This window comes from Phoxinus phoxinus (genome assembly GCF_949152265.1).
Source record: "Phoxinus phoxinus genome assembly, chromosome: 7".
NCBI lineage: Eukaryota > Metazoa > Chordata > Actinopteri > Cypriniformes > Leuciscidae > Phoxinus > Phoxinus phoxinus.
The window spans coordinates 15,126,543-15,153,066 of NC_136882.1; the positions used below are offsets into that span (position 1 = coordinate 15,126,543).

At 36.9% G+C, this 26,524-nt stretch overlaps 3 protein-coding genes across 6 annotated transcripts; 1 reads left to right on the forward strand and 2 right to left on the reverse strand.

The window, feature by feature from the left end:
• The first annotated feature begins 277 nt into the window (after positions 1–277).
• fhl2a (four and a half LIM domains 2a) lies at positions 278–13,393 on the forward strand. 2 transcript variants are annotated; one of them, XM_079618232.1, is made up of 7 exons: positions 474–513; positions 4,032–4,169; positions 7,313–7,489; positions 7,839–8,013; positions 9,452–9,621; positions 10,988–11,174; positions 12,880–13,378. In XM_079618232.1, the coding sequence occupies exons 3-7, from the start codon at positions 7,334–7,336 to the stop codon at positions 13,029–13,031; spliced, it is 840 nt and encodes a 279-aa protein (XP_079474358.1). In that variant the 5' UTR covers positions 474–513; positions 4,032–4,169; positions 7,313–7,333; the 3' UTR covers positions 13,032–13,378. The 2 variants fall into 2 exon arrangements, with proteins under 2 accessions (XP_079474359.1, XP_079474358.1); XM_079618233.1 differs by lacking the exon at positions 4,032–4,169 and having other exon boundaries at positions 278–513; positions 12,880–13,393.
• A 1,607-nt stretch (positions 13,394–15,000) lies between these two features.
• cUnh2orf49 (chromosome Un C2orf49 homolog) lies at positions 15,001–18,722 on the reverse strand. Of its 2 annotated transcripts, none has more exons than XM_079619234.1 (5): positions 18,407–18,722; positions 17,657–17,832; positions 17,288–17,424; positions 15,888–16,245; positions 15,001–15,762 (listed from the first exon to the last, which is right to left on the reverse strand). In XM_079619234.1, the coding sequence occupies exons 2-5, from the start codon at positions 17,780–17,782 to the stop codon at positions 15,706–15,708; spliced, it is 678 nt and encodes a 225-aa protein (XP_079475360.1). In that variant the 5' UTR covers positions 17,783–17,832; positions 18,407–18,722; the 3' UTR covers positions 15,001–15,705. The 2 variants fall into 2 exon arrangements, with proteins under 2 accessions (XP_079475360.1, XP_079475359.1); XM_079619233.1 differs by having other exon boundaries at positions 17,657–17,827; positions 18,407–18,454.
• Positions 18,723–20,040: 1,318 nt separating this feature from the next.
• On the reverse strand, positions 20,041–26,153 carry gpr45 (G protein-coupled receptor 45). Of its 2 annotated transcripts, none has more exons than XM_079618899.1 (3): positions 25,519–26,153; positions 23,341–23,470; positions 20,041–21,591 (listed from the first exon to the last, which is right to left on the reverse strand). In XM_079618899.1, the coding sequence occupies exon 3, from the start codon at positions 21,467–21,469 to the stop codon at positions 20,342–20,344; it is 1,128 nt and encodes a 375-aa protein (XP_079475025.1). In that variant the 5' UTR covers positions 21,470–21,591; positions 23,341–23,470; positions 25,519–26,153; the 3' UTR covers positions 20,041–20,341. The 2 variants fall into 2 exon arrangements, with proteins under 2 accessions (XP_079475025.1, XP_079475026.1); XM_079618900.1 differs by having other exon boundaries at positions 20,047–21,591; positions 23,298–23,470; positions 25,519–25,828.
• Positions 26,154–26,524: the final 371 nt, after the last annotated feature.

Consider the following 26,524-nt stretch of genomic DNA (forward strand, 5'->3'; position numbering starts at 1 on the left):
AATGTGCTTTTGCGTTCACCTTTCTGTCCATGCTAGTATTTTATTTTTATTAATTATATGACAATGGCCCTTATAATGTGAGACTGAATACTCTGATACATAAAAATGAACAAAATGAAAAAACTGGCTGTTTTCAACCATGCTTCAGGGATATATTTTTTAAAACATTCTGGAAACCAAGACAAAAATACCAATTATTTGTTAATATTTAACATGAATGTTATAAAAAAAAAAAAATATGAAGCCTTAAAAGGACACAGGACTGAAGAGGTAAGAGGGAATGTATATGTGTGTGTGTGTGTGTGGGAGGGGGTTATCTTCTGTGGTGGTGCATTTGGCATTGCTGTGTTGTATTTATAACTCTTCTTGATAGAAAAAGCCTGCCCAAACCCTACCACTCCAATTAGTCACCCAATAGGTGGAGTAATTTAATAGAACATACAGCCCCAGTCGAGGGCCACCGAGCTCAGTCTGGCCAGACTCTTCACACACACAGACAGCTTTTCTCTTGAGGTAAGAGCTACAAGCGCTTGAGACTATACAGACAGATGACTAACACCTAACCTCACTGCTACTCTATCATCCTGTGTTCTCAAAATTACACAAATAATGGTAACGCTTTATTTCGATGGTCCACTTGGACATTCTACTAACAATAAGTAACTTTGCAACTACATGTCAACTTACTCTCAGAGTATTAATAGACTGTCTGCTTAATATCTGCTAACACTTTATCATGATGGTCCTCCAACATACATTCTACTGACAATAAGTAACTATACACCCTCTAACACCCTAACCTAACATACTACAGTCTAATACTCTACTGAGAGTTAGTTGACATGTAGTTGACAAGTTACTTATAGTTAGTAGAATGTCTAAAGTGGATCAAATAAAGTGTAACACAAATAACACATACTAATATATTGTCGTGTCTGCGAGCATGTCTTATTCTTAATGATTTTTGTAACAGTTAAGCAAATATGTTTCTCCTCTAGACTAAAATATGCTTTTGTTGTCTCCAAAATAAAGTTTTGAAGCATTATTTCTAAAATGCACAAAGAGTTATGTTCGAAAGATAAAAGATTTATTCTCATAAATGTACGTTTTTAAATGCTTTGAAATATGATCGTTTTTATTTGCCGTTACATCGACATTTTCCGTCATTGTGTGAAAACATCTACTATGTTATTGCATACAATACTTTTCAGAAGTTCGGGGTATGTAAGATAGTTACACTATATTTGGTAACACTTTATTTCACAGTGTCATTGTTACATGTGTTACATGTAGTTACTGTAGTAATAACTAAAGACTATATGCATAATTACATGTAATTAACTCTAAACCTAACCCTCATACTAACCCTATGGTATTTACATGTAGTTCATTATTATTACTCAGTACTTAAATGTATAATAACACTGTAATACTGTGACCCTTTCTTTTAAGGTGTTTTTGTTACAGTGTAATTATACATTTAAGTACTGAGTATTAATTATACATTTAAGCACTGAGAATAATAACTAACTACATGCATTACTATTTACCATTGGGTTAGGATTAGGGTTTGGTTTAGTTGCATAATTTATAGTTACTTGTTACTATAGTAACTACATGTACCATTGGCATTGTAAAATAAAGTGTTACCTTTCTCTTCTATTCACCAAGGCTGCATTTATTTGATTAAAAATACAGTAAAAACAGCAATATTGTGAAATATTATTACAATTCAAAATATCTGTTTTCAATTTGAATATATTAAAAAAAAAAAATTATTCCTGTGATGGCAAAGCTAAATTTCAGCAGCCATTACTCCAGTCTTCAGTGTCAAATGGTTGAAAACAGTTGAGCTGCTTCATTTTTTTTTTTTTTTTTTTTTTTTTGACGAATGGAAAGTTCAAAAGAACAGCATTTACTTAAAAGTGAAATATTTTGTAACATTAGAGATGTCTTTACTGTCAATTTTCATCAATTTAATGCATCCTTGATTAATAAAAGTATTCTTTTTTTTTCTCAAAAAATATAATAATAATACATATACTCAGCCCAAAATTTTTAATCTACTAACAAACTTCTGTAACATTAAAGAATTCATCTCACAGTGGCTTGGTATTGTGTTAACAGGTTACCATAGTATATGACACCCTAAAATCTATGACAAGCTTTAAGTCCCTCTTAAAGCATTTATAGAGAAGATAAAAGTCATTTCTAGAGTCATGATGGGTGGTCACACTCTTGTCATGGATATAGATTGTGCTGGAGCAGGAATGGGTGTGTGAAGGTTGTGAGTGTGGGGTGTAAACACAAGGTCTTAATCTCAGGAGGGTTAGTCTTCCATCCACCTGTCTGCAATCTCTTTTTAGTGTCGTCTGAAAGCATTCCATCTATCTTTCAGACCTCCGCTATACTTTTAATTAGCATTGTGTGATATGTTTGTGTCATGGCACTTGCAAATGACTCCAAACACAGCTGAGGATTATAAAAGGAAAGATTCGACAAATACCAAATCATGCCCAAGAGAGGAGAACTTGTTAGAGGAGATCAGTTTCAAGTGTGCTGGTGACAAAATTTCAAAAAACAAAAGCTTATTAGCTTATAAAAGAGGGTTTTATGATCTATCAAGAATGATGCAGTTGACATACATGCAGGCTGACTTTGACAATATTAAAGGAAATTCTTATATTTAGATCTAATGCATGATATTAAACAAATTAAAACAGCTCCAACCAGTGTTTTCTTTTGTTGGCCTTAGCGCATCACTGTTGCACATTAGTGGGATTATGATATTCAAAATCAAGAATTGTTCAATCCCATAAACCTTCATTATCTTGTTTGTATTCTCTCCAGTCTATACCCTTTTTGGTTGTTAGACATTCTTTTTTTGCTTCATCCATTTGGTAACACTTTATTTTGATGGTCATCCTACTAACTAGTAACTTTGCAACTACATGTCAACTAACTCTCATTAATTTGCAACTAGATGTCAACTAACTCTTACTAAGTTGCTCTTACTAAGTCTCACTAACTACTACAAAGTTGCTTGTAGTCAGTATAATATATGTTAGGGGACCAACAAAATAAAGTGTTAGCAGATATTAAGCAGACAGTAAAGGCTACTAATACTCTAATGAGGGTTAGTTGACATGTAGTTGCAAAGTTACTTATAGTTAGTATAATGTCTAATGTGAAATTAAAGTGACCATCGAAATAAAAGTGTTGCCCTATACATTTTAAAGTGGATAAGTCTAAGGCAAAAGTGCCAGAACACTTCGGCACAACAGCCCTGGATTAGACAGCTAACAGAAGTGCTGTTATTTCAAGATGATTTGAAATAAAAATGAAAATAAGAACTAGAGTTCCCAGTTCCCACAGTCTTGGAAAACTCGGCTCTATGAGGTAGCCTAATTTTAAAAGTGTGATTTATAGAACTGGAAATTTTAACGCCACTGACATTTTTATAATGAGCATTACCTTTTAATATAGTTATTCCAAGCTCTTTTGTTTTTATTATATAATGAAATAATTATATATGTATAAAGTTAAACATATTCCTTAAAGTCTTTAATAATTCCTTTTCATAAAAAAAATTAAATGATGCTTCATACTTTATCTGGTTCAATATGAAGGTAGAAAAAGTAATATAAGTATTTAGTGACATTATTTTAGTAAAAATATCTTGACCAGTCACTGTCAGGCTTGTGTTTAGAGCCTCGGACAACTTACTTCCTTAAGAAAATATGCTCAGAAAAACCTGCGTGCTATTTTGATAGTGTGAAAAGACGTAGAAGGAACCTAATGGAAAGAATGGAGAGGGCTTGCCAGTTGGATGGAGAAGGGGAGCAAGCCTGAAGAAGTGAGACAGCAGAAAAGGGCAAGACAAACAGGAAGCAGAGGAGGGGGGAGTGAAGGACTGACTGTGCAAGTCAAAGAATTTTCTTAGAAGGATTTTAAGCAAGAGAGCGTGCTTCTCCTGGTTTTCATCTGCTACCTTTTATGGTAAAACTGTGGAGGGGGATTTGGTGTTGTAGTGAAGCCCGGGCTCAGTTAGACACACTCACGACGGGATAGCAGGGAGACGGCGTGTGCGGGACACAGGGGACCCCTAAGGTGGACTCATGGGAACAATACGCAGAGGGGCTTAACAGGTCCAGGACTCAGACAGCTGCGTGAGTAGATGGCATTCTGATATCAAGAACAATCTGGTCCAAATCACAATCTCTCTGTCAAGAACTGTTCAGAGATATTTCAGATGAGGTTTAGAATCAGACTTATCTGGCCTATTACAGGACAGAAAAAGTCCATTCATATGATGTTTATAGATGATCACATCCATGCACAGACACACTAGCACATGCTGACACACAATATAATCGCTGTAAGCTGGAGGTGAGATAACAGACTGGTTATGATGGTATGATGTGAGATAACAGACTGGTTATGATGGTATGATGTGAGATAACAGACTGGTTATGATGGTATGATGTGAGATAACAGACTGGTTATGATGGTATGATGTGAGATAACAGACTGGTTATGATGGTATGATGTGAGATAACAGACTGGTTATGATGGTATGATGTGAGATAACAGACTGGTTATGATGGTATGATGTGAGATAACAGACTGGTTATGATGGTATGATGTGAGATAACAGACTGGTTATGATGGTATGATGTGAGATAACAGACTGGTTATGATGGGATGATGTGAGATAACAGACTGGTTATGATGGGATGATGTGAGATAACAGACTGGTTATGATGGTATGATGTGAGATAACAGACTGGTTATGATGGTATGATGTGAGATAACAGACTGGTTATGATGGTATGATGTGAGATAACAGACTGGTTATGATGGTATGATGTGAGATAACAGACTGGTTATGATGGTATGATGTGAGATAACAGACTGGTTATGATGGTATGATGTGAGATAACAGACTGGTTATGATGGGATGATGTGAGATAACAGACTGGTTATGATGGTATGATGTGAGATAACAGACTGGTTATGATGGTATGATGTGAGATAACAGACTGGTTATGATGGTATGATGTGATACACTGTGGAATTCCAGACTGATGCGTCACTGTTGCCCATGCAGTGAGTGAACTTGACTGATGCTTGAAGTTTGGTCTTATGGTTAACAACATCTGATATCTTCTCAAACAAGAGACATACATCTCCTAAAATTATTCTTTCTTTCTTTCTTTCTTTCTTTCTTTCTTTCTTTCTTTCTTTCTTTCTTTCTTTCTTTCTTTCTTTCTTTCTTTCTTTCTTTCTTTCTTTCTTTCTTCTTTACTCAGTTTTATTTGTTACCAGATGTAGTTACTCAGATCTACTGAATTTTGTTCCTATTAATTCATAACGTAGCCTATGTTTAATTGATTTCACGGCTATGGGTAACACTTTATTTCGATAGTCCACTTTAGACATTCTACTAACTATAAGTATATTTGCAACTACATGTCAACTAACTGTCATTAGAGTATTAATAGACTGTCTAATATCTGCTACCACTTTATTTAGTTGGTCCCCCAACAGACATTCTACTGACCATAAATAACTTGGCAACTACAAGTCAACTTATTCTCCTAACCTGAACCCTAACACCTAACCATAACCTAACAGTCCACAGACAGTCTACTAATACTCTAATGACAGTTAGTTGACATGTAGTTGCAAAGTTACTTCTAGTTAGTAGAATGTCCAAAGTGGACTATCAAAATAAAGTGTTACCCTGCTACAGTATGTACTCAATATTTTAAGAGTAAAGATGTTTCATCAATAAAATTTAAAATTGATTTCATTAATTGCATCTATAATTGGACTGTTGACCCTTCTCTTACACCTTAAAGGAGAACTCCAGCGCAAAATGAACCTTTGGTCTAATTACACATTGTTACCTAGTCAACCGTTATCTGAGATTTGTTTTCATGATTATCGAATGTAAATAGTTTTATCTCTAAAAACAGTTTAGCCTATAACGCTAGTATAACGCTAGTATATGGGGCATAGAGTAATGACAAATAAAAATCGCTTGTTAATACCACTAACAAGGCTCAAAATAGCCCCACACTAACACGGCAGCATAATGAGGGTCCCTACCTTCAAACCGAAGCATTGAGAACTTTGACAGTGTCCAGACAGTTTAATAAGAATATATTTTATACATACAGTCAACTTCACGTATACAGGCAGAAGCCATCTTTGAAAAACAGACTCGATCAGTCAATCAACGAAACGCCGATCTAAATGCGCTGGACCATATGAGATTCTACACAGTTCAGCGCATTTAGATCGGCGTTTCGTTGATCGACTGATCGAGTCTGTTTTTCAAAGATGGCTTCTGCTTGTATACGACTGTATGTATAAAATATCTTCTTATTAAACTGTCTGGACACTGTCAAAGTTCTCAATGCTTCGGTTTAAAGGTAGGGACCCTCATTATGCTGCCGTGTTAGTGTGGGGCTATTTTGAGCCTTGTTAGTGGTATTAACAAGTGATTTGTATTTGTCATTACTCTATGCCCCATATACTGGCGTTATACTAGCGTTATAGGCTGAACTGTTTTTAGAGATAAAACTATTTACATTCGATAATCATGAAAACAAATCTCAGATAACGGTTGACTAGGTAACAATGTGTAATTAGACCAAAGGTTCATTTTGCGCTGGAGTTCTCCTTTAACCCACCCTTAAACCTACCCATACCACCAACCCTGTCCCTAAACCCAGATCGCCTCAATACCAGAAAAAGTGTTTTGCAATACAACATGAACACAATAAGTACATTGTAGTTATTATTATTATTTTAATGTAAGTGCCTACATAGTTAAAGTCCCATAATATAAAGTGTGACCAATTGATACTAAAATAACACTGCTTTAATGTTTCATGAATTCCACAAGTAAATCCCGATGATCCTGTTGTTCTCCAGCATGATTTGAGAATGATCCAAAAAGCATCTCGTACTTCAGTGGAGGCAAGAACATCTGGAAATGATTTCACAAGATTAGTGACCTAAAATGCTGCAGAATCTTGTATATGTCTTAGTCATAATATCTATTTGTTGTATATATATATATATATATATATATATATATATATATATATTAAAATCATTTTATCAACAGGATTCCATTTTCAAGGTGGTCTCAGATTTCTGGACACATGTATATTATCTCTGAATATCTCACAGCAATGATGGTTTGCGCTAAAGAAATACTATATCAACACGGATTACAATCATCTTATCAGAATGCCTAGCATTTTTCTCAAATTTCCTCAACCTCTCTCCATCACAGGACTGAAAGGCTGAAGTAAAGATGACAGAGCGTTATGACTGCCACTACTGTAAGGAGTCTCTGTTTGGGAAGAAGTATGTTCTTCGTGAGGAAAACCCGTACTGCGTGAAGTGCTATGAGAGCCTGTACTCCAATACCTGTGAGGAGTGCAAGAAACCCATCGGCTGCAACTGCAGGGTAACATTAGTCATAGTACCATGTATGAAGTTGCATAAAACCAGCCAATCGTTTTAGAGCTTGCAGATCGAGAAAGTGTTTTTGTCATCAAATGCACCATACTTCTCATTGTTTGGGGAAACGCATCAGATTACTTTTTCAAGTAACTAAAGTAACACATTACTTTTACATTTACGACAGAAATTGGAGTAAGTGCCGAGGAGTTGTGTGCGCTGTGTAAACATGATGGTTATTGTATAGTTCTAGACCTGAGCATGCATTTACTCATCTTACTTGCAGAAAAAAACAGATTCGGTATTTCTCAAAATGAATCAAATTCAACCAGGACTGCCGTCTTTTGCTGCTTTAGGATCTGTCCTACAAGGACCGTCACTGGCACGAGGACTGTTTCCACTGCTTCCAGTGCAAGCGCTCACTGGTGGACAAGCCCTTCTCCACTAAAGACGAGCAGCTGCTGTGCACCGAGTGCTATTCTAATGAGTACTCCTCCAAATGCCATGACTGCAAGAAGACCATTATGCCTGGTAAGAGATTCTTCACCATGGGAGGAACATTCAACAATTTTATACTCAGCACTGCCATAAAATCATAATTCATTCAGCACCACATTCTTTCCATTAAAGCAAATGAGAACTCCTTCCTTTCACGCAGGGTCGATCTTTGCCCAGATCTTGTGAAGAAAGAATAACGGTCATTATAACGATATATTACTGGCCCATAATGACGTCAAAGCAATAGACTAAGTGATCTGCACACTGGTAATAAATGTTAATTCATAAATCTTTAAAGACGCGTCCTCATGACTATGTGAAAGTGTTGGACTCTCTTTGACCCAGTATGTTTTATGCTTTTAAAACGTAAAATGTCAACACATGGACTTAAAAGATATGTGCCTTTTGAAAACAATGAAACTCTGTCCTGCGTCTGTTTACACTGCACCACTGCTGGTATTTATTGAACTTTCATCTGGATGTGTTGAAGAGAATTATGCCTGTTTAACAGCTCAACTTTGATGTTACGTTACAGTTTATATGAAATCCTGAAGATAATAAATCATCTGTGTTTGATATCTGAATCTGATAAGAATAGACTACTCTCTGTTGCATGTTATCCTGTAAAGATTATTTACTGTGTATAGAATGTGTTGATGAAGAATTTGTAAAACATATTCTATTCTGTAAAACTCTATTCATGAAAATATTTTATATAAAAATAGGCTACTAAGCCATTTGAATGTGACTAAATGCTCACTTATGCAAACAAGCAGAATGGATAAAGAAAAAAATAACTAAGCAAATGTATAAATGGATATTAAGTCCACATGCATATTTGTATGAATGCATAAATACTAATTTACATTCAATATCAAATGAATCAAACTTATGTTTGTCTACACATACACTACCATTAAAAGTTTTTTTTAAAGTAATTATTTTATTCAAGAAAGATAAATTAAAAGACCAACAATGACAGTGAAGACATTTATAATGTTACAAAAATGTCAAAATTTACATTTCAAATAAATGCTATTCTCTTAAACTTTCTATTTATAAAAGATTACAAAAAATAGTAAGCAGCTCAACCTTTCTAATAATAATAAATGTTTCTTGAGCACACACTCAGCGTATTAGAATGATTTCTGAAGGATCATGTGACACTGAAGACTGGAGGAATGATGCTGAAAATTCAGCTTTACAGAATTTACTATTTTACTTTTTGACACAATTAAACACAGCCCACTCAATTCAATTCAATTCAATTCAACTGTAGTGTACTTTACAAAATATCTGGGCTAGATATTAGAATTGTATATAATAAGAACATAGAAAGTATCTGATTATCTAACATGACTTGATATTTTGGACAAGGACTTATACCTTCTGCACAAACTTCCTCCATCATCTCTTCATAAGCAGAATGTTGTTGTATTTGAGATAAGATGGCTCTCTTCTTCTCCCTCAGGCTCGAGGAAGATGGAGCATAAAGGAAACAGCTGGCATGAGACCTGCTTCACCTGCCAGCGCTGCCAGCAGCCAATTGGCACCAAGAGCTTCATCCCCAAAGAAAACTATAACTACTGCGTGCCCTGCTACGAAAAGCAGTTTGCCATGCAGTGTATTCACTGCAAGAAGGTAGATTCCACAGTTGAAGGAAACTAAAACAAACTTTGAATGTTTTATAGGCTACACCAAGTATACACTTACATGAAACTTTGTAAGACTCCAGAAACTCTTTAATTAAGCATAAAGTGCTGCTCAGAATGTAGTTTACTACTTACTGAATACACACTCTAAAATACACTGGGCTGGGTAAATATAGGACACACATGTTGGGTTAATTTTACCCAACAAATTGGGTTGTTTATTTAACCCAGCATAATAGGTTAATTTAACCCATCATACTGGGTTGATAAATTTTTACTACAGTACAAGCTTTTTTATTTAATTTTACTTCATACATGAATTAATGTTTTTGGATTAACTTAAAGGGGAACTATGCCGGGGTACAGCTTCAGAGACATTGGAATGGTCATATGACATTTTTCAGGTTGAATTGTGGTTGTCTCGCTTCCCCCTGGTGCCTGTGAGCGGAAAAACCACCCTTGCAACTTTGGGCCGGTGGGCCGGCGGGCCGGCCTCAGCGTCAGGAAGTATCGCATGATATCAGGTCTCACGATGTAACGAATTGCTTTACGGCAAAAAAAGATCTGCTAAAATTCTGTCATTATACCGCTCCCTCACGCTGTTCGAACCCGAATGAAGAAGACGTTTTAAAGAATGTCCCATCTGCGTTGATGTCGTTGATCTACTAACTCTGGTATCTGAGAGTCGCCAACGAGTTTTACGACAGTGTTGTCAAATATCTATTCCGAAGCTGTAGGGGGAGCTCTATAGAGAAACCTGCGAGCAACGAGAATACAGCGAAGAAATTCCCGAAAATGCATAGCTCTGCTTTAAACTTGTGTAGGTTACTTGTGAAATACAGGACACAAACCTGTATTTTAACAAAGACACGCACCAACTCTCCTGATGAGGTCACAAAAAGCCTGCGATAAATAAGTCAACTCCTGGATTGTTATATCTGATCCAGGATCTGGGTAACACAAAAACTACCCAAACACTGAAAAAATAACCCAAAAAAATTACCCAAAAGGCTCAACCCAGGATTTGGGTAGAAAAAATAACCCAAGATTTTTTAGAGTGCATGTGCACTACATTCTATGAGCTGATCACTTTCCATTATGGGATACAGTATTCCATGCAGTGGTGCACGTTTTGCGAAAATCTAGTTATTCTATGCATACACTTTAAAAAATGCTGGATTGTTTCAACCCATGTTTGGGTCAAATAAACCCAACAGGTGGTTTTTGAGTTGGGTTTGTCCATATTTGACCCAAACATGGGTTGAAACAATCCAGCATTTTTAGAGTTTACAAGTAATCTGCATACTGTGCAGAAATTAAACATGGTAGTCTGATCATATTTAATCTCTGTCTAGCCCATCACCACTGGCGGTGTGACGTACCATGACCAGCCCTGGCATAAGGACTGTTTCTTGTGCACTGGCTGTAAGCAACAGCTGTCTGGCCAGCGCTTCACCTCTCGTGACGACTTTGCCTACTGCCTCAACTGCTTCTGCAACCTGTACGCCAAGAAATGTGCCTCCTGCACCACCCCCATCAGTGGTATGTGCAAATACACTGTGTCTGAAATTGAATAATTATCTTCTGTATAGTATGCGGAAAAACAGTACGCCAAAAATGTAGTATACATAGTATTAGAAAAACAGTAGGCGTAAAAGTCCCCAGATGACCTACTTCCGATGAGATTCTGAAGTGTGCATACAATAGACACTTTACTATCCCATGAGGCCACAGGAGAGGATTTTTTTATGAAAGTGAATTGACGCAACAGACACTGGTAGGTCATATCATATGTAACAAAAATATGTAACTCGTAACAATATGGCGGATGTAGTAAGCTTGAATTTCCTTCGTACAATATATCATAATTTTGTTAATGGTCACAAAGTAAATTCAAATGTATACCTACACAGACAGTGCGTGGTTTCGGACAAATATATTTGCGCATGTGACGTTACAGATCCCACAATATCCAAACCAGCCATTTTTGGAGCTTGATTAAATAAAAGTTTTGCTTATAATTAGGTTTTAAGCTATGAAACTTGGAGGATGTTTTAATGGTACAAAATATGTCAAAGATCAAGGTGGATTTGATTTCTCAAATCTCATATTGATTTCCATAAGCTTGAGCTGAAATACTAATATTAACTTGAAATCAAATTAAATGAAAGCTAAATAGAACAATAAAAAAAAAATGAATAAAATGGCAAAAGCACATAACAAGATTATTAAAACTTAAACTAAAAATTAAATGGAAAAACTAAAAACTCATATAAAAATAAAATATTAAATACTATAATATTACTACATAAGTAATACTAAAATAATACTGGTGGAACATACAGGATGCAGACATGTAAAAAATATATATATATTTAAAATTATTATTGTTATTTTTAATAACAAATTTCATTTTCTTTCTAAATTACTCAAAAACGTGTCACCATAAAACAAATGTTGTATTTCCAGAAACATTGATGATTTTGAAGTGCCACCAAACGTTTAATTTATATGATTGTGTAGCCTATTTATATAGTACTTTTATTGTACTAAAATCATTTCATCATGCCTCATTTATCAAAAAAATAATTATTTTATGGACTTCGGCTGTGTACTTAGGATTGACTGAAGTGTTAGTAAAAAAAAATGTTTTTAAAACACACCATGATCAACACTCTCAGCCGTTTATTTCATCAGGCTTGTTGTCAGTGAGGAACTTTCCATGCAGTTCAATAAAAAAACTCAATTCATAATGCCTAGAAAAACCTTCACTAAAACACTGGCATGTGAAACACCCTTCATTTTGCCTTCTCACTTAAATACATCAATACATGATGCAACACACATCACAACTGCATTTTGACCCTATGGGGGCTATAAATACAAAATTATCAAGGGTTATCAACTATCTAATATTTAATATTGGCCAAACCATTTGAATGGGCCTATTTCAGCCTAGATCATTTTAATAATCCATTTTCTCAATATATTCAATAAATCAACTGGACCAGAATGTTCCCCAAAGTTGCAAAACTCAGTATAAATTCCTCACCTTGTTCAACATCCTGTGGCACATGGCCAATTCGAATTCCAAAAAAAAACTGAATTGGAGGCACTTTTTAAATTCAGAATTTCGCTCAACCCTGTTTCAAAGAGCTCAAATCTACCGGCTTTCCATGAACTTCTCTGGAACACAGCTTCATCTGCTTGTTGCTAGTGCTCATAACATGTTTGTCATCGCACGCAGGACTTGGAGGAAGCAAGTACATCTCCTTTGAGGAACGCCAGTGGCACAACGACTGTTTCAACTGCAAGAAGTGCTCAGTGTCTCTGGTGGGCAGAGGTTTCCTCACCGAGAGAGATGACATCCTGTGTCCCGAGTGTGGAAAAGACATCTGAAAGCGTGCATGGAGAAAACAACCAAGCATCCACAACGCTTAAAATGAAACAATGAATAGATTTATGTAGCTACTCCATGGAAACATAGTAAAGCAAAGATTATAATAGATTAACAAGAGACCGATTTTCTTTATTTCAAGAGAGTTATTTGAGTTTGCTTTAACTTGAAGACTGAAGAAAGAATTAGTTCTAAAGATCAAATTGAATAATAAAAATAATATGCATTATTATCGGATGTTTTGCATAACCCATGTCTTAACTTGCACACAAAATAATGTTGGCCCTTTTGTGTATCTAACAGTTATACATGAAATATAAATAGTAATGAAAAATCAATAAAGCTTACTAAAAAATGTGTTGTGTTTTTCTCACGAATGAAGACTAGCAAGCAAATATAAGACAATAGAGCCACCTAGTGTTTAAAAATGATCATGCAATCAGTTTGTCAGTCGTGGTATGAAGCTTTTAAAGGAAAGGTTTATGATTAAATGCTTGAAATTAGTTTTGCAGACAAATGCAAATTACTGTATGCCTACTACTAGGTATGCATCTCTTGGAGTTTGAGTTGATAGTGAAGGAAATGCAGTCAAGAAGTTTCTAGTATACATGGAAACTCCTTCAATTTCCAATGTAAACACATCCCAGGATGCACCTCATGAAGTGGGCCGAGTAAGAGTAGATCTGGTTTTGGAATCTAGAAAAGGGTGACCCAGAAGCCATTAATTCACACATTTGTATTATTTTATAGTTCTGATGACTACTATTTTCAACATTTTAGAGTAAAAGTAATATAAAACTATAAGTAGACGTCTCCAAACTTTTGACAGGTATAGTGCATTTTGTAATGGTGGGAGATGTTTATATGTATTCAGGAAAACTCTCAAACAGTGGGGAAGGAGAGAAGCTAAGCTCTGGGATTTCAATGACTCCACTGGGACAAAAACCGGAGATGCAACTGCATGGAAAATAAGCATCTCCAATAGCAGGCAGTGGGGTGTTTGAAAGTTGAATAGAGAGAGAATGAGCGAGAGAGTGTGAGCTGACAAGAACGAAAGAACAAAGTAGAAGTCCTCTGATCTCTAATATAAACTACAGAGAACAAACCAATGGTGAAAAGGCTGTTAACCTCATTATAACCTTTACTGTCTCCATCATTGTTCACTTTTATATTAAACAGGACCTATTATGCCACTTACACTTACAAGATGTTCCCAGAATGTGTCTGTGAAGTTTCAGCTCAAAATAGCATTATATCTTGTTGTAAATGCCCATTTTTTAGTGGAAGGAAAAGCATGCTGTTTTTGTGCATGTATCTTTAAATGCAAATGAGCTGCTGGCTTTCCAGAACAGGGCAGAGCCTTTACAGCTGGTGCCTCTCATACTCTGCCAACAACGACATGATTTATGGGATTCAAAGGAGTCGGTGGATTTGTACACACACTGCTGACATATTTGTTCAAAAACCACATAAAAGTGAATATTGCATAAAAGGTCCCATTTAATAAATAAAAAAATGCAAGAATAATTTGGGTAATTGTCATTCGAATTTCCGCTATGGTTCAAAGGTTTGGATTCAGTAATATTTTAACACTTATATATAAAAAAAATTTTTTAGCAAGGTTGCATTAAATTGATCGAAGTGACAGTAAAGACATTTATATTACAAAAGATTTTCATTTTAAATAAAGGCTGTTATTTTGAACTTTATATTCATCCCAAAAATCCTGGGGAAAAAAAGAATGTATCATTGTTTCCACAAAACTGTTTTCTAAACTGAAAAAAAAAAAGAAGAAAAAAAAAAGAAGAAGCTTTTCAACAGTACTGTATCCGTAACAAAGCAGACCTATGAATGGAATGAAATTCAAACACCATTAATATTTAATTAACTTTTATTTTATGGACTTCGGCAGTGTACTTAGGATTGACTGAAGTGTTAGTTAAAAAAAACTAAAACAAACACACCATGATCAACACTCTCAGCCGTTTATTTCATCAGGCTTGTTGTCAGTGAGGAACTTTCCATGCAGTTCAATAAAAAAACTCAATTCATAATGCCTAGAAAAACCTTCACTAAAACACTGGCATGTGAAACACCCTTCATTTTGCCTTCTCACTTAAATACATCAATGCATGATGCAACACACATCACAACTGCATTTTGACCCTATAGGGGCTATAAATACAAAACCATCAAGGGATTTATTTGATATTGGCCTAAGTTGAATGGGCCTATTCCGATCTAAATCACAGATCAACTTGTAAAACATCTTATTGGAGAAAAGAGCAATTTCTTCCCGTCAGTAAAACACAGCAGACATCTCTAAAACAAACCAAGAGCATGTCCGTCTATTTCCTCTCGGTGGGTTTGCCGTCAACATGATTCACGTGCAATGAAAAGTTGATTCATTGCAGGAAAGATTTCTAAAGGGAAAATCGGTGCAGTCCAACATAAAACTGCTAGGAATGTGTCAGGTCCTTCACCACTCCATATAGTCGAAAGCCAAAGCATTTCCTGGTGTGAAATGAACCGGAGGGGCACATTGCACAAGTCACTTTTCCTGAGGCTGGTAAGTAAAGAGTGACAACTTGAGGTGTGTGACAAGAACCCATCTTTCAAATTCATGTGTCCCATCAGGAGTGTCTTTCTTGGCCAACACAGAGATGACATCAGAGATTATGGCCATGTGACATGTTGAATCTTTTTCTTTGAATCAGGTGACTTGATGTCCTTCTGCCACAAACAAATACAAATAAATCAGAACATTTTAATTCACACTTACTGTCAAGACAATTCGCCACCAAATCTCACTCTTACACATACATCACAGATCTCCATGGTGTCAGTGTCATACTCACAGCAGTGTCGTGTTCTCCGTCGCTGGGGGACGAGCGCTTTAGTTTAGACGTGGTGTTGTTTGAATGTAGCGAGGGGTTGGCAGTGTTCGAGTGGTTACAGGGGCTTTTGGGACTGCTGGCCCCCGGCGATGACACTGGCGTCCTGTTAGAGGAATTTGAGGAAGAGCAGTTTGTAGAGGTCCCAGTGAGCTTGCGTATGGGGTTTGTGAGACTGACGCTGGAAACGGGCGGCTTTATTCGGTCTGTGGTGACAGGTGCTGCTGTAGCATCAGCTTTCTTCAGCTTCACACCGCCAGTGTTAGTAGAGCTGCCATCAAACACAATCAGCGGCCTCTTCCTGCCACTATCGGTGCTTGAACTGAAACAAAACAGAGTTATAATACATTACAATTTCAATACAGTTTGTATTGAGATTTGTTCAAAAATATGTACTGTAAACAAGTTTTGCCACCAAATGTCATCAAACCAGATGTGAAGCAAGTTTAAGTATACATGAAACCGAAGTTGTGATAGTCTTTTCTTCCCTATTATGATGTTTATCCAATTGAAACGGCTTCTCGAGCAAAAAAAAACAAAAAACTGTAGGACGGGGCTTTAATTGCGTCCATGGGGAATTGACTGGATGATTGTGGTTTGCAATTGCTGATGTCATGTGAGTGACAGGTTGATCCCGCCCTCACGCCAACAAACACATCATCAGAAAATGGTTAAATCTTTGATTAAAGATTACGAAAGCAAAAGAATAATAAATAAATAGATTTAGATGGTTAAATTACTTATAATAAATACTGCAAACTTACATTAAAAAAAAGAATTGACCATTTTGTTTTCATTAAGAATTTAAGCAAAGAGGAAAAGTATATGTGATTATTACAAAGCAAAATATTTTTGGAATTAATTGGTGTCCAGGGCAACACTGTATAACTGATCACTCATCTGTGAAAGTGTTTGTGTTCCTTCTGTACAACTAAAATTATAATAAATGATGATGATAACAATAATAAATAATGCATAAACTCATTTCCGGGAGGTACCGTGTAACGATAAATTGTTAAATAGTGATATCAAAATGCGACGATATGCATCGGTGGTGTAAACTATTAGTCAGGATAAACAAACACGGACGTTAAAAATTCATGGGTGACGCAATTAAGCAAACATGAGAGTGAGTAAATGGAGACAGAATTTAATTTTTTCTATGAACTAACCCTTTAAAGTTTGGGAATCGTCATTTTGACACGTTCTGCGATTAGAACTGTGATTGTATTGATCATCTGAAGCGCGCGCACACGCTTTAGCGGCATTATTCAAAGTGAACGCGCACACATCATTCTTTTCATGCAAGTGCATTAATAGCGGGAGAGGCGGGACAGCATCATAACCTGTGTGAGAGAGACTACCTGTGCGCTCTGCTCCTCTCCATCCTCCTCCCCCAGCGGCTGCTGGGCAGATCTCTCTGCGGGAGAGGAAGCACATGTCGCAGGTACAGACCTGTCAGCCGGTCGCGGTCCTCATGATCACCCACTGCTATCTTCCTCTAAAACACAACGCAGGCATGACTCGTTTGCTGCTGTTTAATGACTGTTGATGTATTCATTCTTCAGATTTCAGGTATATTTACTGTCTGGTAAATTTATACTATACAGAAAAAGACGCACGGAACAAAAATAACCCAACTATTATAATTATTATTGTCATATAAGGAACAAGCAGGTTATGCGATGTGGCCTACAGTAACCCGACTGGTTTCTTGTGGCTCCGAGTCTCACCTCATGTAACATGAGCTGAATGAACTCTTGAGAAAGGAGCTCTGGGTGAAGCAGAAGGTCGATTTTGGAAACATCTCCAGCATTTGATGTAGGGTTTCTCGTTCTGTCACCCCTGTGCGACGCCATATTTCTCAGTCCATTTCCGGAAGCACAGGAAAAAGCTTTCTTGTTCTGCGCTTATGCGAGAGACGTTTAACATCACATGACCATTACTGCCATCTACAGTGTGCTAGGGCAATTGTACTTCTTTTTCAAACAGAATTGACACAGTAACCTGACGAAGTTATATCATATTTACACATGGATTTGCACATGGATTTACAGCTCTGAAATAAATTATACCTATATCAATGACTGGCCAGACAATTAACAGGCCAATATTTAGCCATTTACAAACGATTAGCACTGGCTGGTAACCATGTCCACTTGTTTGAATAAACATTTCATTTATTGTGTAATTGTGTCTGTTTACATTTTATCAGCCATCTGCAACTCTGCTCTTTTGACATTGATATCAGCCTTGTCAACCACTTTTTTTCATTTTCAGTATTGAGTATTGGCTTTTATATAGGCATAGTTCCCAAATTACTGATTAAGAAACCCCATTAAAATGGACAATCTGCATTTCTTTCACTTTAAGATAACATATAAGATAACTTATATGCACAGATCCTATACTGTTACACCACATGTGATTTGTTTTTCAACTATTTACATTTCAAAACTGACTGTGTTCACCAGGATACTCACCAAGACGGGCATTCTGACTTAATTTTGTGTGTTTGACCGTTTAAGAGCAATAAGTCACAAAAAAAAGAGCTTATATAAGCCACTTAACCTGCGGGAATGAGTAGAATTATGCAAAATACATGCAACCCCCGTGCTGAAATTCAGGACCTGTACCATCAACACTATTCAACGGGAGCGAATGAGATGAGACGGGTTTGTGTGTCAATTCGCCGTCAGAGAGAAGAGAGAGAATGTACAGCTGACAGGGCTAAACTGGGACAAAAAAATCGGCCCTGGCATGTTCATGTGGCACTACATATAAACACCACCCATCTATGCATGCCCTATATAAACTCCCATTCATTAAAACTACTAAAGCCATGCAATGAGTGAGTAGGAATGAGTGAGAGTTAACAGAGGAAATAGCTCCAAAATTGTCATTTATTAATACAATTGAACTATGCTCCACAGTGATGAATCCTAAAACATGCTATAAGCTGCATTGGTATAGCAATAGCAGTGTTTCCCACATGATTTTTAGTAAAACTGTGGTGGGTGGACCTCTGTCCGTCTAGGGGGGTGGGGTTCAATCAAAGGGGGTTCCCCCCCCCGGAAGAAAATTTTGTGCATTGACTTTTTTGACCATTGATTCTTTTTTTTTTACCAATGCATTACACCGGCACAAAGACCCCAGCGCCGCCAGTTAAGCAAAACAAAAACGGATGGGCTGCTGATGTTTTATGTACGAGTTTTATGGGCCGTTCAGACAAAACACTTTTTTTTTTGTGTCGAGATGAATCGGCCCAAAAAGCATATCGCCCCGGTAAAGTGCACGGTCTGCCAGATGGCCAGTCCGCCCCTAACAGCTGGTAGCGGTGTATTGATACTGCAGAAAAGGAGAATTTAATATTTAAGGAACCGTATTTAAGGTGGTGGCCAAAACTGGTACTGCAATCACTTTCAAATTACTGTAGAGCGGTGTATCCCCTCCCCCTCCCCCTGACTCGAGGTTGCCAGATAGGCTGCAGGATACAGCAGGAACGTAGGCTGCTACAAGGAGCCTAGACTAGAGCAGAGCTGGCAACCCGGATGCCGAAACACTACTGACTTCGTGATTGGTAGATAGGTGGAGATGACAACATCAACATCAGTTGAGGGCTGCAATTTCACTTTTAAATGACAATATCCTGGCCAGACTACTTTTGTCAGTGATATAAGTATTTGAAATGAACATGATTTCTTAATGTCTACTGACATATCAGGGCCATTTCATGATTAATTGAAATACATTTCTTACATACGGTTCCATTAATATCTCAGTATCGATATGTATAAGCAAAAGCAAAATTCTTCAGTCAAACTGGTAGAACATGTGAAAATGGTATTGGTTTAAGGTAGTTTTAAGCTAGATGTAGCTGGTTTAAGCTGGTCTTCCAGCCTGGCCTTCTAGAGAATTGGCCAAAACCCCTCTAAAACAAGCCTTCTAAACCAGCTATGACCCGGCTGGAAGACCAGCCAATCAACTTAGTCCGGTTTTTGTTTGTTTTTTCAGCATGGATGCAGTTTCACTTTGGGCATTACAAAATGTGAATGTAAATAATGAACAAGAACAAAACTCCCTCACCTAAGCATGAAAAAATTCTACCAAACATGTTCAGTAAATCACCAGTTTAGATACTTTATTTGCCAACCTGTAAAATCTTTTCCAATTGAAATAAAAAGAAATTCAGTTCAGGACCCAGTTCAGGAATATATAAGAATAATGCTTTGATGAATTTCAGACAGCTAATGCATTCCCTTCATCACTGCAGGAGGTATTTATCAAGTACTCAATTCATAAGCGTTCTCATCTCCACGGGATTTCAAGGACACAGTCCCTTGAAACCAAGTGTGTCAAATCTAAACATCATCTTTCATTCTTGGCTTGTCAATTTTAAACATACTTTGGTGCGAATGCTAGACTGAAGACTGGGTCTCGCTGCTGCACACATAGATGTTGCTGGGTCTTATCCGCCTACGACTTCGTCCGGGAATCTTGGGACAGAGGTGACACGTCTTGGGCATAAACTCCAGACAGGCCTCACGAAACTTTCGGATTCTCCAGCAATATATCACAGGGTTGAAAACCGCTTTTAGGTAACTCAACCACAGCGCCCCGATGCTGACGGGGTAAAACGCCGGGCTGAGATAGAAGCGTCTACTGAACACCGCCAGCAGGCTCACCACCGTATGTGGCAACCAACACACGGAGAAGCCGATGAAAAGGATGAGGATGGTGGTGAAGGCCCTGGTTTTGAAACTCATGTCCACGTTGACTTGTGGTCGCTGAAGACCGGTTAAACCCAACTTGTTGACATGGTTGATGGCGACACTGCCTTCGCTGGTGTGATTGTGGATGCGCAGCGCGTTGCGCCGCACCGTGTTGAGAATACACAGGTAGGAATACAACATCACACCGAATGGCACGAAGAACACCGCGACGGCTAGCAGAACCGTGTAACCCCGGTCCGCCAGCGATTCGCTATATCCCAGAATGCATTGCGGCACCTGTGCGCCGATCCCGGCCGTCCTCCAGCCGATCACGGACGGTAGGGACACGCAGAGCGACAGAGCCCATGACGCGGTAATGAGAATTTTCGCCCGATGCGGCGTTAGCTTGTCCTGCCGCTGAACTATAATGAGGAAGCGATCGACGCTGATGATCAGAAGGATGGACACACCTTCCAGAACAAATAACCAGTACAACATGACGGACACGCGGCAGAATCCCACTCCGAAGCTCCAGTCCGTAGTCGCGAGAGTGACGGCGGTGAATGGCATGCATAGCAACGACAGCATGATGTCGGAGAAGGCCAGCGTGGCCAGGAGCAGATTAATCGCTGAACGCATGGCCGGTTTCTGATACACTATCAGACACACAATGGCATTGCCGAGGAAACCGATGGTGATCATGAAGATCATGATGGCAGCCAGTGCCACCCTGAGAGTGGTGGGCATGAGGGCAGTATCAGCCTCTTGCGTCTCAGTTTCTATTGGTTCAAGAAGGCCACACCCCTCCAGTGAGCTGCCATTACAGGCGAACATGGCAGCTGTTACCGGGTATCATCCATTCAAGCCTGGAAAGTCATAGCTAAACCACTGCAATGGTTATGTGAGCTCCCGTTAAGAGAATTACTCTCCACACTGAAGACGCTGTAAAACATTACCTGCAACAGAAGACCAAAAGTGTGAGGTATATTAATAACAATACAAACTTACACTACCTACTAAAGTTATTAATGCTGTCAAATCGATTAATCGTGATTAATCAAATCTAACATAAAGTTTGTATACTTTTACTCGTATACCTGTATATTGCTGGGCAACGATTAATCGCCAAATTATCCAAAATAAAAGTTTGTGTTTACATAATATATGTGTGTGTTCTTGTACATGTGTATATTTAAGATTTTTTATTTATTTATATATAATATAAATGATGTATAAATATACAGTAAATACATGCAAATACTTCTTAAATATATACATGCATATGTGTGTATATTTATATCTACAAAATAATTATACACAGTACACACACACATATATTATGTAACCACAAACTTTTATTTTGGATACGATTAATTACGATTACATCGAGATATCATAGTAGCAGTATTGGTGTCTGTGATAATGGCCTTCTTTCGTAAAAAGATGCCATTCATTTAAACAAATATTTAAAATAAGCTACTGTCTTTATGTTGTTTCTACATTCATTTGGAGATTAAATGTGAAATTATTACAATATACAATTATATTAAAAACTTTAATGTTATGTGCGATTACAGAAAACATATCTATAATATCAAAATCGATTGACAGCACTAATATACATTGTGTGTGTGTGTGTATGTATGTGTACACACACACACACACACATATATAACTATAGTATGTGCTGCTTTAAATGCTCAAGCTCTTTAAAGTGTTTGGATTCTATTTGGCTCTTTGTTGGTTTTTATCGTTCTTCAGCTGGAAATAAACAGTGATTCCTATAATATTGTTCCTTTGTTTCACTATCGCTTTGGTGTGGACTATTCTTATAGAATTAGAACAAGTATTAAAACTTTATAGTGGTAGTTGTTGTTATAGTTATCATCTTTGGTGTGAATGGCCTTTTTCAGCAAGGACACATTCAATTGATCAAGAGTGACGGTAAATAATTTTACAAAAGATTTATTTGTAAAATTCATGTTTCAAAAGAAATCTGAATTCAAAAGAAATCAGTTTCTGAAAAAAAAAAAGGTTCCACAAACAAACACATTAAGCTGAAAATTCAGCTTTGCCATCACCGGAATAAATTACATTTTAAAATATATTACAAAATAGTCATTTTAAATTGTAATGATATTTCACAATATTACTGTTTTTACTGTATTTTTGACCTTCGACGATTCATGCAGTCTTGGGGAGTAGAAGAGACTATCAAAAATATTTGAAAAAATCTTACCGACCTCAAACTTTTGCACAGGTCTTAGGATTTTGAAAAACTAAAAAGCTACTAGGTAAAATATTACAAATGAACCTTCGTTACATAAACAAAATCAGCTAAAAGATGTTTAAAAATATATTATTTTGTGCTTCACTTTTTGAAACAGCATTAAAGTGAGTAACTGATGGCAGAATGCTAATTTTTGGGTGCTATCCCTTTAAGAGCAACGAGGTTATCTGTGATAGGATTTCAGCAATGGACATTTTTCTCACACCAGTTGAAAACTGCATAATCAATAAAACGATTACAGGCACATTCAATGGTATGCCTCAGACATAGTTAAAACAATTTTGTAATAATTACTTTTTTCCATGAACATCTACATCTGCAGAGCAATCTGTGAGCAGCACAAAATGAGCAATATGGTGAGCATCTACAAACCACAATCATCATGTTTAGAGATGAAAGAGGGAATGATGCTCACTCGGAGGATGCTGCTGTTGCCATGGTTACTCTGGGTAGTTCTTTGCTAAGGATAGTGCAGATATAAAGGGGGACGTAAATTCCAAAAATTCATCATATGTTTCATGTCATCATCTGACACCTCCATTGCCCTAGAAAAGACACATAGCAGGACACAGTTACACAAGGTTAATGAAATATATTGTCTATGTCCATTTATCAAATTGAGAGGGACAGTGTTATATATTGGGTTTTTCTCATTCAGGTCTATAAATACTGGTGACAATCTATTTAAAAACTCCCATGCAATTCCATTACATATTCAATCCACTACTTTGGTAATAATAGTCAATTATCAGCATATATTGTTAAAGATTTTGGGGTGTGTGGACAGATAATGGGTACAGGCGAGACATTGAGGACAGAAGCATGAATTAAGTAATAGAAATATGCAGGATGGTGTTATGTAGAAAGAGATATAAATATGTAAAAATATAAATATATAATAATGGACCAGTGGAATAAAAATGGAACCAGAATAAATATATTATGATATACAGTATGTGTACAAATAAACCATATTTTGGTATACTTCATGCAAGCTATGTACTATGAGCTGACAATAACAACACCTGTGTTTTCAACCTGGTAAATAGTCAAATGTTTAGCAGCAACTTGTGCACAAAGAGGAAACTGATCTAAATCCATCAGTTGCACACGTAAGTATTGGTCATGCTGTTTCTCAGACCTCAATGTGTTAATTCACCCTGGTGTCCATGTTGTCACCCATACAAGCCATCAACTTAAGTGTTAGAAACTAGAGATTGACCAATGTTGCTTTTCTGGCCAATGCCGATCATGAATAATTGTATGTTGAAGTGTCCAAAAACAGATTTTTTGATTGTGTTATTTCTGTTTTTCTTTGGACAGAATCCTAATCACACCGTGTTGTTCATTGGCCAGAGGAGGACTTGTCCCCCGACTGAGCCTGGTTTCTCCCAATATTTTTTTTTTTTCTCCATTCTGCCGCCTGATGGAGTTCGGTTTCCTTGCCGCTGTCGCCTCTAGCTTGCTTATAGCTGGGGACACTTAATATTCAACAATATTATTGATCTGACTGTACTGACTGTTGTATGAGAACTGAACTGAGCTGGGCGATGACATCATTTGTTGCAGAACTGCTTTATAGATGAAATGAACTAATTTAATAATTGATGATCTGGAACTGAATCAACACTGAACTGACTTGAGCTGAACAACAGCCGAAATGCATCGTTTTCCTGTTATCACTGTAAATCTGATTTTGAAACAAACTGTACTAAATAAAGGTGACTTGACTTACTTAACACAATGATAAATAATATAATAATAATAATATTAACAATAAAATAATATGCATTATTATTATAATTAGTTTAACCTGTTTAGTTGCAAAGATGGTTGATGACCCTGAAATTGTTGTTTATATTCATTCCACACTATTACATTACTAATCCTATTCGATCATGGCACAATATAGGCAATGTTTGCATGCTATAAAGTAGAATATGTAGGCTACAGCATTTCTAGAACACACATGACATATCATTTAAGCACGAATGCTTATGCGTACAAACATTATCCAAGCTGTTTCCTATTCAACAATAGCGTTAATGATGATATTGGGTGCTATTTTTTTTTAAAGAAAAAAAATTCTTTTTTTAGAAAAAAAGATGGAATTCATCGGTGCAGCTAATTCTACAGAACCGATTTAGTGTAAATATCAGTCACACAAAAAAGGCAATCTCACATAGAAAGACTAAAAACGAAGAAATTCACATACAAAGAAAGCAAACAAATGCATTCAGAGAGATATTCATGGGTTATTCACAACACAATTCTTATATAAAGCAGCGGATATGTGGAAGGTTGGGGCATAACTGCTAGAATAATTGTTTACAAATGCACAAAACATTAAGAACTGAATGTTTTCCAATTGCATCTGCATCACACGATAGGAAACAAATAGGCTTATATTAGAATTTAATTATTTCAATAATGTCTAAGCGTGATATGCATGACATTTGGTATCACTATCGCACCCTTGTGATTTATGCATTTATCACACGATACATGTCACTGATGAAACATTACAGTTCACGTGCACTGGCGCGCTAAGCAGATGTGATGTAATTTGCACAGCCAGATTGTGTGATTTTACCTCTTTATCTACTGAAGTCCGTGTATCTGTTGGGCGGTGAGCCGTAACAATCCAAAATAGATGAAGGACAAGATGTTGTAGTGGCTGCCCGTTGTAGTTTTGATTTCAGTCAGAGGACTGCCATTGTTTTTCCACTGATGCGATTTCTTGCTGCATGAAACACATCCGTCGGGGTGTGGAGCTCTGGAGGTGTGACAACGGCAATCAATCACAGGCGGCTAGTATGAGCTTCATCCTTGAGGATTTCAGAGGTACACGGATGGCAAACTGCATCAGGAGGTCTTTGACGTTCTCAGAAGAATAAAAGCTCAATGGTTCAACCAAGGACAGGCCTCTTATCAAAAATGTTTTGGGCTTTTGAGTCTGTCTATAGAAAAGTCACAGTAAAAAAACGTTGGGTTATTTGTTCAACCCAACCCCGTTAGTTTACTCATATTGGGCCAATATGTTGGGTTATTTATTTTTATCGTTGGGTAGTTTTTAGTAGCCTATAACCCGACTGTTGGGTTAAATAACCTATAGGCTACGTTTTTTTTCGTAGAGACGATTCAAATATTAACGTTTTCAGTGAAAGACATGTCAACACAACCTGCTGCTGGATCATTGGGTTGAAAACAACACAAATTGCTGTCCTTGAAATTTGATCATTCATCATGCTTATTTTTTGTTCAGCTCTATTTTCACACCCACACTTGTACGGCTAAATGGGGACATACAGATTTTTATTATTTTCATATTTAGCTAGCCTACTTAATAAATAAGTAGCTTATAATTAAAAAATAAATTGTAAATAACAAATACACACTTCAGTTCACACTATCACAAGTCGGTAAGATGTTTTTTAAAAGAAATGAATACTTTTATTCAGCAAGGAAGCATTCAATTAATAAAAAGAGACATTAAAGGCATTTATAATGTTAAAAAAATTATAATCTAAATAAATGCTGTTATTTTGAAATTTGTATGCATCAAAGAATCCTGATGTATCATGTTTTCCCAAAACAAA